Source organism: Amyelois transitella, chromosome 12 (genome assembly GCF_032362555.1).
Source record: "Amyelois transitella isolate CPQ chromosome 12, ilAmyTran1.1, whole genome shotgun sequence".
NCBI classification, from domain to species: Eukaryota; Metazoa; Arthropoda; class Insecta; order Lepidoptera; family Pyralidae; genus Amyelois; species Amyelois transitella.
The window spans coordinates 3,002,029-3,016,277 of record NC_083515.1 but is presented as its reverse complement, the minus strand read 5'-3'; the positions used below and the strand labels follow the sequence as shown (position 1 = coordinate 3,016,277).

General features: G+C 36.1%; 3 protein-coding genes across 9 annotated transcripts in view; 2 read left to right on the top strand and 1 right to left on the bottom strand.

Moving 5' to 3' along the window:
- Positions 1-14,249, top strand: part of LOC106142488 (caskin-2) — a 232,426-nt gene that overhangs the window by 213,087 nt on the left and 5,090 nt on the right. For all 7 annotated transcript variants that reach the window (XM_060946792.1, XM_060946793.1, XM_060946789.1 and 4 more), the window contains 5 exons: positions 9,828-10,025; positions 12,007-12,203; positions 12,492-12,671; positions 12,962-13,174; positions 13,645-13,752. In XM_060946792.1, the coding sequence (XP_060802775.1) occupies positions 9,828-10,025; positions 12,007-12,203; positions 12,492-12,671; positions 12,962-13,174; positions 13,645-13,752 (896 nt within the window). The remainder of the gene's footprint in view (positions 1-9,827; positions 10,026-12,006; positions 12,204-12,491; positions 12,672-12,961; positions 13,175-13,644; positions 13,753-14,249) is intronic.
- LOC106137940 (uncharacterized) lies at positions 1,818-3,747 on the top strand. Its single transcript, XM_060946983.1, has 2 exons — positions 1,818-2,116; positions 2,838-3,747. Exons 1-2 carry the CDS (start codon positions 1,818-1,820, stop codon positions 3,712-3,714), a joined length of 1,176 nt encoding a protein of 391 aa, XP_060802966.1. The 3' UTR covers positions 3,715-3,747.
- LOC132902342 (uncharacterized) lies at positions 2,110-4,108 on the bottom strand. Its single transcript, XM_060946984.1, has 2 exons — positions 3,731-4,108; positions 2,110-2,807 (listed from the first exon to the last, which is right to left on the bottom strand). The coding sequence occupies exons 1-2, from the start codon at positions 3,906-3,908 to the stop codon at positions 2,146-2,148; spliced, it is 840 nt and encodes a 279-aa protein (XP_060802967.1). The 5' UTR covers positions 3,909-4,108; the 3' UTR covers positions 2,110-2,145.

Below are 14,249 nucleotides of genomic sequence, written 5' to 3'. Positions count from 1 at the left end.
GTTTCTCACGCTTCTAATTAAAACAATTTTATCATTTTTTTTTATTCATAAATGAAGAATATTAGTACAATTAAAATTAAAAATAATTGTCACAGAAATGTAGGTAGGTACTATCTAACAAATATAAAGGAACTACAAAGTAATAGACGTTAATAAATGACGAATAAATAAAATTCTTTTACTTATAGGTTATCTTACAGTATCTTCTTAATGCATAAATGAACATACAAACAAAATAAATTTAAAAAAAAAGAAATTCTTTTTTTTTTAATCTTTGGCATAAAATGTAAAATTGTAAATTTTGTGACTGGCTAAAAAATTACCGCGTATAAAACAAAGAATTCTCGTAAAACGGAACGGTTTTAAAGTGAATGTCAGCGGTAAACTGAATTTTCCATTTTTCCCTTCATTATGCTCCCCGGAGCTTGCTGTAAACAGGAGCGTAACTTTCCGATAATGTTGTTTTGTTTTCGGAACGCTACGGCGAAACCGTTCTGAAGTAATTTTATAATTTATGTTTAGTATGTGTAGTAATTTCTTTTATTTCTACACAATTTCAAAGACGTACATGAGACATAGCTAATACTTAATATTAAGGATTGATACTGTATAAACTAGTATGGGATATTAACCTTCGGGTAACAATTTTTACTGTCTCGTCCAGCAGTGGACAAGGGCGACCCTATATGTAACTCAAAGTCATGTCAAGTCATATTGAAATAATTAGTTTTACATTCATTCATGTTTTTTAACGAAGACAATGTGCATTCGTCTACAATTTAGATTTAATAGATCTTTATTTGTAAATTGACGTCCGATGAAAATGCTGCAGTGTAGTTTGTTCCGCCACTTTTTCTACACATGCGCTTTGGAAGCGGTAGTAGTTATAATTAGATTTAAGTGATGTGACGTCAATAAGTGATACCTTGTATGCAATTTTGGAAATTAATCTATTCTATCCATAAAAATTCAGATAGTAATCAGAAGTTTTAAATATCAAAAATAAAATATAAGTACTTACTTAGAATACACTTTTAAAAATTTCATCTTTAAAAAAGTATATAGAGGTAGCATTATCAAATCCTATTTCTCTTAAAAATACCGTTCATTGCCATCAGACATCATCAAGAGCTTTATATTTATTTTTATTTGTGCTTTCTCCGAAACAATTAGAGATGAAAGGGGCTGCACGGCTCATTTCTCCGAATTAAGACAACTTTGTATCATAATGTTGCGGACAGTTAAAGATAAGCTATATATAATAAACCAACGGGACATGAACTAAATGACAGGAAAGGTATATATCTAATTTTAAAATATTTATTTTACCTAGGTATTGAATAGATTACATTGCTCTTCATCTTTAAGTGACCCTAAAATCCTTATTCAATATTTCAGCGAAAGCTCTTCAGTACTTTTTTCTATTTGTTAGGTATAAATAAAAAATTAACAGGACGAGTAGCAGTAGTAGAACAAGCAAAAAATACTACTCCCCTATAATACCTATCTTGATTATCAACTAAAAACAAAAAACATGCATTAGGACTTCTCGTCATGGTCGTAAAAGAAATGGCAATAAAATCTATGAGCTATTCCGTAACTTACGCTATTGCTAGTTCTAATTAAACTTAGCCCTTAAGGGCGCTTTCAATTTATGCGTTTCTTGTCGGACCGCTGCCGCACGCTTACCGTGCCGCAGGTTATATCTCGCTGTCGAGCCGCTGCAGTACGGTAGCAGTCCGGCAACAAACGACTAAATTAAAAGCGTATTTGACGCCCGTGCGTTTTTATCTCAGTGATGTGACATCAGTCAAGCCATGGACTCTGACGAAGAGACATTACTGTTAGTGCTCTTGTTGAAAATCATCAAAGAGAAAGAAAAACGACGCCCCCGTAAAAGAGCAACACCGATGTTCTCGTTAACATTTAATTCGGGTTATTTCCATAATCTTTACCCTAGGTTAAAACAAGATCCAAGCAATTTTTTTAATTATCTAAGAATGTCTAGAGAGTGTTTCTACGAACTACTTGAATTAGTTAAAAGTAAAATTCAGCGGCAAGAATCTGTTTTCAAGCATACTATATCAGCTGAAGAAAGATTGGTAATAACATTGAGGTAAGTAAAGTAAACAAATTGTATTTGATTTATTGTTTATTACTACAAAAATCTGTAAAAAGATCACTATATATGGAAGCATCAGAATCTCCACTTAAATTAGATACGGGTGAGATTGCTGCAAGTTCATCTGATGTGGACGGAAGCTGATTATTTGTTAGTGCCTGGGATTCTGAAGATTGATTCGTAAAATAGCCGCGTTGTTCATACGATTCCGAATCTAAGTTGTAATAATCTCGTGTATACGATTGTGGCATCGCGTATTTTCGGATAATTCCAATTATGTCATATTTAGCATCCATTTTACGGCTTTCTGGGATCCTTTTAAAATCGTTTAACAAAGACAATAAAAAATATCTATCCCCATCTTCGGATACATCTTCTCTTGCATCTTTTTTGTTTTGTAATCTTTCTGCGAGTATTTTTAAAAGCGTGTTAGTTTCATTTGTGTCGTTAGCAGATGAACTTTTAGTTGTAGTTTTCGGTGTCGACGCAGTAGCACCATCGCCAGTCTGTTTATTTTTTTCATCTGGTTTTGTTTCATATAGTTCCGACAAAAATTGCAGTCGATCAAAATAAACATATTGTCGATGTCTTTTTGCTGCAGATCCACTTTTTGACTCTCGTTGTTTTTTCAACTCTCTTGAGAATGAATCCCTTATGTGCCTCCATTTTTTTTGAAGTACCATTGCTAAAATAAAAATAAATATTATTGTTACAGATACTTAGCCGCTGGTTGCAGTATGACTGAATTGCATCATTCTTATCAACATGGAATTTCAACTATTTCTGGAATTGTAAAAGATACGTGTCAACAGATTTACAAAACCCTACGAGAAATTTGTTTACCCGAACTGAAAAAGGAGGATTGGTTAAGAATTGCACACGGTTTTGCAACCAAGGCAAATTTCCCTAATTGTTTGGGCGCCATAGATGGGAAACATATAAGAATAATTAAGCCCCCTAAAAGCGGTTCGCTTTATTACAATTATAAAAACTTTTTTTCTATTGTATTGTTGGCCATTTGTGATTCAAATTACAAATTCATTTTCATTGATGTCGGTTCATATGGAAAGTCTTCTGATTCACAAATATTTAGAAACAGTGATTTCTTCGAGAAATTGCAAGAAAACAGTCTACATATACCAAGTCCTATGGCAATAACAGAAAATGGTTCACCACTACCGTTTGTTTTTATCGGTGATGAAGCATTCGGTATCAGTAATTTTATACAACGCCCCTATAGTGGAAATTTTTTGAATCACCAACAAAAAGTTTTTAATTACCGCTTGTCACGTGCTCGAAGATACATAGAGTGTACGTTCGGAATGATGACTAATAAGTGGCGAATATTACATCGACCAATAAATGTAGAAATATCGTTAGCGACGGATATTGTTCAAGCCATCTGTGTTTTACATAATTTCTTACAACGTGATTGTGAAGAAATTACTAATAGTAATCTCTTAATTCAAGCCAATCAAATAGATCAGGAGGATCAAAATGAACATAATTTGTCAGCAACATCAATTCGCGATAAATTTGCAGAATACTTTGTTAACGAAGGACAATTATCATGGCAAAATTACAAAATTTGACTGAATAAATAATTACCTGCAGAGTTCTTTTCACCAGTAGTTTTATTTTTAAAATCTTCCACAAATTTCTCACAGATGCCTTCCCAAGCATTTTTTGTTTCAGTGCGATTGCTGTGTTTGTCACTTTTGGAGTTCCAGATAGCAGGACGTATTTCAATCTCATTTATAAAATCTTCCACGTTTATATTATCCATTTTTAGCAAAAATGCAAATAAACATTTGATATAAAGAGCTCTGACGTCTATTCACCGCACTATTCAACACTAGAATGAACACGTGATGCTTGCGACGTTGCCGTCCTGTTGTCGAGCGTTCTCGGTACTGGCGCCGCACTGTTGCCGCACCGCGCGATTTGTATGAAAAAAAGGATCGTCCGTACGTTGTACGACTAACGTACCGCTTCGGCACCGCAGCGGGCCGACAAGAAACGCATAAATTGAAAGGGCCCTAAAAAACACTATCTGTCATTAGGGGAAAGCGGTCTTGTCGTCTGTCGGACGTTGTCTTTTGAACATAATTCTATCTCATTTCCTCGGTCAGCTCCATACAACTCTCACGATATCAGATCGTCTCTGTGACATCGCCTGACACTATCTAATAAACGAAATTCCGACTACATGTGAAGGAAACGCGGCTTCCGTGTGCAGGAGTGAAAAAAATTAAACAGGTGATACAAGTTTGCACGAAGGAATCTTCTAGCTTTATCGGTTCTTATTACAAAAGGTCTTTCTATTTTCAGTGTGTAATTTTTAATTTATAGGTGGAATACAAATTGAAATATCAACATGATTATTATTTAAGCGTACAAAGGGATTATTCATATTTAATTAAAACACGTTATACCTATGCATATATTTCAGAAAATTAATTTATAATAAAAATCGATAACGAACTCAAAATTTTCAACAGATGGCACTGTATGCGCGTGGAGTTACATCATTATTTTCAACCTCTTGCTCAGGATCGATTTGGTCTAGCGGTACGATTCTCAATTTCAAACCGTTGCGCACGAGTTCGAATCTCGTCCCGCGTGTGCTGACGTCGCATACTCTATGTTTTCGATGTCTTTCATTGTGGGATAGAACAATGGGTGAGCAACAAGCTGACAGGGTCCAACGTGACGTCCGCTTCTGTTGTAGCCCGGACAAATCTTTTATTTTACAAACGAAACTTTTTACTTTTCGCTCGTATCAGCCGGGCCGTGTTAATTCCACCGATATAGGAAGTCAATTTCTCATCATTAGACAATTTTTATACGAATTCTCAAATCAGCAATGTTATACCTCTGTAGTAGTATTAAATTAGCTATATAAGGGAATAACTGACGTGCACAACTAAAGAAATCGCTTAATAGTGCCCTTAAAAGTGAAAGCTCACTTTCATCACTCTGCAACGATTAATTACTTCCAATTGCCGCAAACATCATAAACCTATTTGAAACATTATGAGAAGGCTATGCAAATACATATTTACGTAACATCATAATGTTACTATAGGTACTGATACTTACTTTCGTTTGCATTCTGTACTGTACGGATTTTTATGAATACAAATAGTTCTTTCATTGAGGCAAAACATATACTAATATACTCTTTTCCGAAAAAAAATTTCAGAACCGAATAAACGGTAATTTAAGTCAAACGCGGGCCTAGTTAAGGACAAAAGCATCTTTTTTAAACTGGCTCAGGGCCTTTACCTAACACTACGACTGACGACACCAGCGAACTTCGCAGTCATAAAGCCTGCCAACTGCTGTTGTTTACTAGTTTTACTTACCCACAAATCCATTAGTCCACTGACCTCTCGAACATACGCTGGACTTCATGTCAGCGGTGTAAAAATTACCCACTATTGATATACGCCATTTTGGCGCTGATTGCGCTAATGTTGCATTGAAAGTTCATGGAACTAATTACTAATGAAAAATATTATTTTGCTTCCTCTTTTTATAGCGAATCTTATAGAATACATACTCCATGGATTAATCTCACAAAACAGCAGTACAAAAAATAAAGTGTTTTTCACGATGCACACAAAATTTTATAACATATAGCCATCTGCAGTAAATGTCATTTTGAGGACGCTCAGAGATACATAAGTACCTTACTACGTACCTATCAAATGTGTGGTCCATTATATTTGTATTATTCACGTCAGTGTTTAAGGCGGAGTGAAAGTCTGGTCTATCTGAGTCCATTGTCCTCAAACAATTAGTCAGGACTCAGATTGTAACAGCCTTTTACGGAACACGCGTAAATTTGTGTGACACCGTAGAGTTACTATCGTATCTGTAGAACGAGGTAATGGCTTAATAGCCGTGAAAGTGTATACTAAAGACTAATTTAAAGGGAGATGATTCTCTTCAAATGTATACCGTATAAATCCTTTTTATTCTAGACACGCTAACGGCCCCCTTAAGATGTCTAAATTACTATCTACCACTTACCAAGAAATCGTTACGGAATAAGTACATCTTTCAAACCGTTTATTAAAGAAGCTAGTATAAACAAAACTTATTTACCTACTTACATATGGTTACGGCGTGGTGGAAACTATTGTCAGTTTTACCTCTAGTTATTGCCGTTCAAAGTGTTCACAAAAGTACTAATAAATAAGTTAGACAATTAACAATTATTTACGTTTTTAGACGCACCACCTATTGTTCTTACTTGTCATTTTACTTGGTTTTACCATGTCCGTTTTCTATATTTCCCTTTTATAAGTAAAATCAAATCAAATTATTCAAAAAAATCCGTACAAGAATATTTTTTGCTTGTCTTATCCTAGTTAAAAAAGAATAACGTTTCTATTTATAATGGAAAGATAGATCTCTTATTAGGAAGATAGTGACTATGCATGTCAGTTCACCTTTTAAGCAAGACAAAAAGACAGTTTAAGTATTCATAACGTATGGAGCTATCATTTCACGCTTATTCGCGAACCAGCCTTTGTACAGGCCGTGCGAAAGAACAATAGCAGATTTACTGCAATTTTACGCTTACTTGAACGCTCGTGAATAGACAATCTCTATGGTATCGCTTACTGCATTAAAAGTGCTGTAACTATTTGAAATTCCTTTTGTCGAAATATAACGCAGTGAAAACTCTACCTATTTCATTCAATAACTGCGGAAGTTTATTTTGATTATTTGTTTGTTTTTGTTACGTTTTTAATTTCAATTTGAGAACAATGTTGAAAAACTTAAATTGCGATTTTTAAAAGAGTAGGCTAATATTAATTTACAAAGACACAGCTGAAATTAATATATATGAATCTAACAACTACGCAGATGTATTCATTTTATAGTCGCCGGCCAATGAATGGCCTAGAACATCAATTTAAAAAGCACGAGAAATTTGAAATTTTTAAAATTACTCGTTCGTTATTATTTGATGAAGAAATTACCTATTTAGCCAAGTATTATTTTCCCGATGGATACTAAAGCTTGCTGTCACTATATTTGAGTGAAATACTTTACTAAATTATTTATGAAAACAGAAGCTTACTTTGCTATACAACCATTAATGATCGACTTTTATTAATTCCAATATTAACTTATATGTTAATTTTTATGTTATGTTCTTAAAGCCCAACTTTGCATACGTAACTCAAATGCACATGTCAATATTTTTTATTCATATAATATTTATGTTATTGGCCTCTTTGATATTCCAACGATTGCGTGCGTGTAATTGAACACATAAATTCTCATCATAAAAGTAAATCGAACTCCAATTTTGACATAAGAAAATATTTACGCCATTAAACGTTCCTGTAGAGAAACTGTGTTCATTGCGAAGAATGTAAATCGTGTTTTTATAACTCAAACAAAGGGACCGTAGGGATTTTTAACGGTTTCGAAGTAAAAAACATTTTTAAATTGTTACCCTTGTTTGCGAAAGAGTTCTGGGGGCGGAAGAAATTTGTTTATCGTTGATACAGCTTCATTCGGCGCGCTCGCATTAATTAAATGGACGTTGTAGGTACTCTATGTTTATTTATGTCAGGTATAGCAGTGCATAGTGAGTGCTTACCGTTGTTCTTACGGGGAGGGAAAACATCAGGAAAGCAGCATTCAAGCAACTGAATGTGTTTGTTACCATGATCGAACACGGCTAACCCGTCAGACATCATGCTGAAAAAGAAGGCGCACCCAGGGCTTATCTCCAGAGAGGTGAGGATGTAAACAGGACTAACGCCAGAAGAATATTTCAGGATACAATAGGTATTTAGCACCAGCATTTACAACAACAATTAAATTTTCTGAGCCACGTACATAAGTTAATCAAATTAACTTTTTTCAAAAATCTGACCCGAAATTTGAATTTGTTTTAAACTGTTTGACATCTATTTTTGTGTGGCAAGTGGTAAACTTACTCTGACAACTGGGTGGTATAAAAAGCTAACCCCATTTCGCCAACGCATCCTACCTCCACTATGATCCATCCTTCACTCTTGCTTTACGGTCAGTTAGTGTTATCAGGTCTCCATTACGTAGTTCATATCCAAATTGACTGCGGGCGATCAAAGCGGGCGAGACATGATTGATGAACTCTTTGCTTTATTACTGCTTAAACTTATCAGCTGAACGGCGGGATATCGGCTAAAAGTTCGTAAATCTCGAGATTGTAGACCCTGTCTAGACCCGATAACGTTTGGTTCCACTTCCAAAGATTGATTACGCTGCTATAACCATTAAATTTAGGCATTCAGGCAAGAATGTAATTATTTCGGAACGAAAAATATATTTTGATTTCAGGACATCAGTCTTGTCGAATATTTTATTACTATAAAACACTAATTTACTTTGTTTTGTCTTGTCGAATATTTTATTACTATAAAACACTAATTTACTTTGTTAATGCAGATTTGTCCTTCTAAGTATATTTCAATTGTAAACAGGCTTCGTTAATTAAGTCCATTAACTCCGAATCGACAAATAAAAGCACCTATTTCTAAATTAATCGGAGATTCGTTACTAGAATTTGTTTTGTTCACCTATTTTACGATAAGTAGAGGCTTCTCTGAATAATTTAGCCGGAATTGGCACTCAAAGTGAGAAGTTTTAGCTAATTACTGTCGTAGGCCTCTCTGTGTCCCTTCTGACACTGACTTCAACTTTGAATTTTTGGAATAGGTATACAATTCACCCTGAATCGTCTGAAATTCAATAAAAAATGCTACCTATGCTAATTTCCCAAAACTCATAGAATGAATTATTCCGATTTGAAAAAGCTAAAATCAGTAAGTATCAAGATTAAAAGTAACTGATTTTCGCATAATTATGACGTACATATTTGCGTATAAAAATGGTTGGCGCCTTTTTCAATAGGCACTTTAGACTCACGTAATACGTGCACGAATTTGTTAATTTGAAGTTTTCGTTACAAAGTCATCTAATTAGTTTAGCGCCCTTAATGCAAGTGATAATTTGGCTCTAGTGACCTAAAAAGCTGGCTCGCGGCCAACTTTAATGCAACGAATGAGCATTTTTCTTTGAAAAATTGTGTATTCGCTCCGTTTTGATTGTTATCGGGGTTAAAATTTATAGCAAAAACGTCAGATTAAATAATGCTTCTGGAACTACAAATTTTTAGATTCTATGATAATAGGTAACTTGCATATCTGAGGTAAAGTTGTCGTCTTATCTATTGTTTAAGAAAAATATATTTGTGTAGTACCTATATAAGTGTTTTTTTCAAACGGCCATGCCAACAGCATAATTTTACTACCAAAAATCAGATATGTTGGTATACATTCATTTAGATTTAAAATGTAGTACGGATCTTGAGGGAAAACCATTCTATGGTGAGAGATTTGATAACTCAATCTCTACCCTACCCGATCTTATCCCGATCGGTTGAATAATGGTTCATTATTCAGTTAATATTAAACTTGCCGCATTTTCCTGACGTTTCGACCGGGTTGTACCGACCGTGGTCACAGGATGTGCAAGTTTAGATCAAAAGAGCATCGTTTTTCACGTCTTTCATTGATAATGTCCACGGTAGATATTCGAACCTATGCTCCTTGTAACGGACCTGGTATTTAAGTCGAAGGATACACCAGTGCTCTCAGCATTAACAAGTCATAAAATTTATTTTCTTTTCCAGTGGGCGGCATGTCGCGCGGGGGGAGCGGCGCCGGCAAGACAGCGACGGCGAAGCGCGTGCCCCCTCCCGCGGTGCCCGGCGACGCCTTCGGGACCCCCCAGCACCGCCACTCGGGCTCCAGCTTCGGCTCCCAGGGCTACGCTTCTTGTGAAGAGCAGCCGTATCCTCAACCGCCTGATACGCCTTCGCATACTCGAGGTAAGATGTTTTGACTTTATTTAAAAACCCGGCGACGCCTTCGGGCCCCCCAGCACCGCACTTCGAGCTCCAGCTTCAAAAGTCAAAGATGGAGAGTGCGACTACGTTTACGGTACACGCAAACTTGACGATACTATATTTTATAAATAGAAAGACATAAAAAAAAGACCAATCAGCAAAGTACAGAAATATAAGAGACATCTAAGTAGTAAAAAACTTAATTTATTGTAATTAACCGACCAAATCTCTCACTGAAAAATAAGTAAACTTTACACCTTAAGATTAACAGCCCCCGACCGGTTAACTGCTATCTTAAACAGTAGTTAAAATGCCAGCCGTGTTGTCTCAACACGTGTATAAATTATACAAATTAAAAGGTCGTCAGGTCATGCTACACTCCTCTTAAGCTAGCGGATTGCTAGTTTAATAGGACTTGAATTTATTAAGCTAATTGCAACAGTTTATCTTCCAAAGTGGATAAATGGTGTGATGTGTTTTTAGTGGGTGGTTAGTACTTGTTATGTATGCAACGCACTATCTATCGTAACAGCTTAACGTAGGCTATAGGTCTTTTCAAGGCTGTTGGCTCTGTCTACCCCGCAAGAGATAAAGACGTGATTATATGTATGTATCTACATATGTATGCATCACACTTTAGGACAATATTTTTTTTCTCAATTTAATTTTTTCATTTAAGAATCTTTTAGAAAAAAGCTATAATAAAAACAAAGTCTTTATAAAAAATCATTTGTAATTTTGTAAAACCCTACAAAATATAGAGCTGTTGCTACTAAGATATAATATCTAGATACAATTTCATTAAAATCGTTGCAACGTCTTCAGAGATAATCTCGAATGGCGGCATGAAGTTAAGAATATAGCTTTATTCACATCATTTTCATTGCAAGAGTTTTAAAACAAATTAAAAAAGATTGGATAAAAAGATTTAGTCTAGACGGGTTCTACGAATTCTAAGATTGCTGCACAATTACAATAAGAAGATTTATGAAAGAAATTCAAAACTACGAAGCTATTTAAAGTTTTAAAGGATCAATTTCAACGGCTGCAGTTTTATTAAATTAAAAAAATATATATCTTAATATCCAACTTACTTAGCTTAAACTGTTTAGTTAATATCCAACTTACTTAGCTTAAACTGTTTAGTTTAAGCTAAGTAAGTTGGATATTAAAATATATATTTTTTTAATTTAATAAAACTGCAGCCGTTGAAATTGATCCTTTAAAACTTTAAATAGCTTCGTTATTAAGAAATTTGCGAGTCAGACAACTTGTCTGTAATTCCAACACTTATTTGGACTATAAGAGAACTAATGCAGGTCTTCCTCAAAAAGGCAACAGTTAAAAGAATTTGTGTCCCTAATTCTATTAAATTCATTTATCATATTTTCGGATGGTCCTTCGGTACATTAAGTTACGTTAGAAGTCATATCGTCCACTGAGATGGTATCAAAAAGATAAGGTTAGATTCCGAGCTGTTATCTTGTTTACCTACACCGTGGGAAGACGACCGGACAACTTCTAAAAACTTCTGTAAAAATTGTTGACTGATATAAGTTAAATCTTAAAGATATTATTTATTTCTTTTCCATTTGGATAACTATTCAAAAAACCTGATCTTTAAATTGACAACCTCATAAAATGGAATTAAGTCTGTTTAACAAACATACATACATATCATCACGTCTATATCCCTTACGGGGTAGACAGAGCCAACAGTCTTGAAAAGACTGAAATACCACGTTCAGCTATTTGGCTTAATGATAGAATTGAGATTCAAATAGTGACAGGTTGCTAGCCTGTCGCCTAAAAAGAATCCCAAGTTTGTAAGCCTATCCCTTAGTCGCCTTTTACGACATCCATGGGAAAGAGATGGAGTGGTCCTATTCTTTTTTGTATTGTTGCCGGGAACCACACGGTAAGAAGAAGCTTTAAATAAACTTGTCTTTATCTACCTTTCCAGATGACCATTCAGACTATGGCAGTACGGTGTCAGGTGTGTCGGGAGTCAGCGGCGCCAGTGGCAGCCTGGGCAAGAGTCCTGCTGGGGGAGGCACCTTCACATTCCCCCCACCGTCGCAGCCACTCACACATAAAGCGGCGGTGTACTACCATCACCAGTTAGCGCTCAGTGATGACCAGGGCATCGATATGACGCAGGTATGATAGAAGTTTATAGGTATGTAATTAACACAGGAAATTGATCTTCATTCTCTTCACCTCATCGTAGTACACACATTTGATCTGGACGACGCTCATTTTTGTCTAAGGCATGTGACTTACACTGAGTTATGTGAAAGACAAATGCATAAAGCGACCGTGAAACGACCAGTAAATCTTTGCTTATTTTTATACACCTCGTTGGAAGGTAATGATGGAAGACTCTCTACTTTCTGTTTTCAATATTATTTGTGATGATCACTGAAATATATCTTCCATGAATTCCAGAGCCCCGGCCGCGACAGTCCCGGTTCCTCATCAGGTTCCGCAGGGTCCGGATCCCGTCACTCCTCAGCGTCACTGGACAGCGGCAGAGCATCGGGTCGTATTCCTCATCACCACCACGCGGCGTGCCATTGCGGAGACACGGCCGACAGGGTTCGAGCTATGATCGCACAGGGATTGCCTGTATGTTTAATACTGTATTATCAATGTTTGTTAAACATAGGTACAAGGAAAAGTACCTTCATGGTTAGATAGATTATATAGAAATTATATGCTGGACAAAATCTATCGCACCAATATGATCTATGATGCGGCAGGAGAGAACTAGTTTCTCGCACACACACATATGCCTTGAATCTACCACAGATGCGATAATGCTCTTCTTGAGCAAAACAATGATCAATCACTCGAGAGAAACCCACAAGATGCCACGGAATAAAATATAATTCAACCAACATTTTTATAACTTTCAGGACGCAGACATTATCCACGCGTGGCTTGCTGATCTCCAAATGGAGGAGTACGCGCGCCTGTTCATCGAAGCTGGATACGATCTGCCTACATTAACGAGAATGACTCCTGAGGACCTGACAGCGGTGGGAATAAAAAAGCCCAACCACCGCAAGAGGTTAAAGGCAGAACTCGCCAACTTGAACGTGCCGGATAACCTGCCTGACTATATACCGGTAAGTTTTGGATTTATTTTTATCATATTTCTGGAGCTTCTCCGTAGTGTCCTTTGTGGTCTTCAGAAAAGTTCCTGAGAACCCCATACCGGTGAGAACCATGAAGCCAACTACTTCAGAAAACACTCAAATAAGAACTGCTTAACCTTTATAAATTCAGAGTAGTTTGAACGTGACTGTTGTAATTACTTCTTTTGAAAGTTCTTAAGATTCCCACATTTACCTTAAAGTTGAAGCATCTTTGATTAAGTATGCCAATGGTCTGACAACTGAAGAAGCCGCAGATTGGAGATAGTGGAAGAAAAATGAAAGAAAGCGGACCCCAGGTCCCGAAGCACTTTGTTGAAGGGTGCAACTGGAATGCGCAAAGATGACAGAGATATCTTAAGAGTGTCCCATTCTAAATAATAAGAATCCTCTACTGTACCTAAATTTAGAAGATCTTTAATTAAGAGAACTTTTATTCCCAGGGTTCCTTAGAAGAGTGGCTACGGCTGCTCCGCCTGGAGGAGTACGGGCCGGCGCTGGTCGCGCAGGGGTACCGCACCGTTGTTGACGTCACGCAACTCGCATGGGAGGTAAGCAACATTGTTTGCTATTTTATAATGGTTCAATGGTAGGTGCTATTTGAATTAAGTTCTCCAATTATACTTTTAAGTATAACCTTTACAATTTTAAATAAGTAATATATGTATCTGATTAATATATTGGGTATTCCGTTTTATATTACTTACGCAATTGACGTTTAATGGTCAGAAGGTTTGCCCAGGTTTTTTTTCTAGAGATGAGAATGAAAGAGTTTTGGGCTTCAAACACATTTTTAATGAAAATCGAGGTTCACTTAAGGGGACCGCTATTTTGTGAATCAACTCTAGATAATTATATCTGCTCGAGAGCAGATAAACCATTTACTTTCTAAGTCACTGCAGCATTGGCCTGATGAAACACAAGTTTCCAGCCACCTCTTAAACCAATTCCGAAACAAGTGATGTCTAATTCAAAGAGCAGGGGATTGGACTAGGTTAATTTAACATTTGTTTTTATGAAGAATGAATAGTTCTCCCGCCGCTTGCTT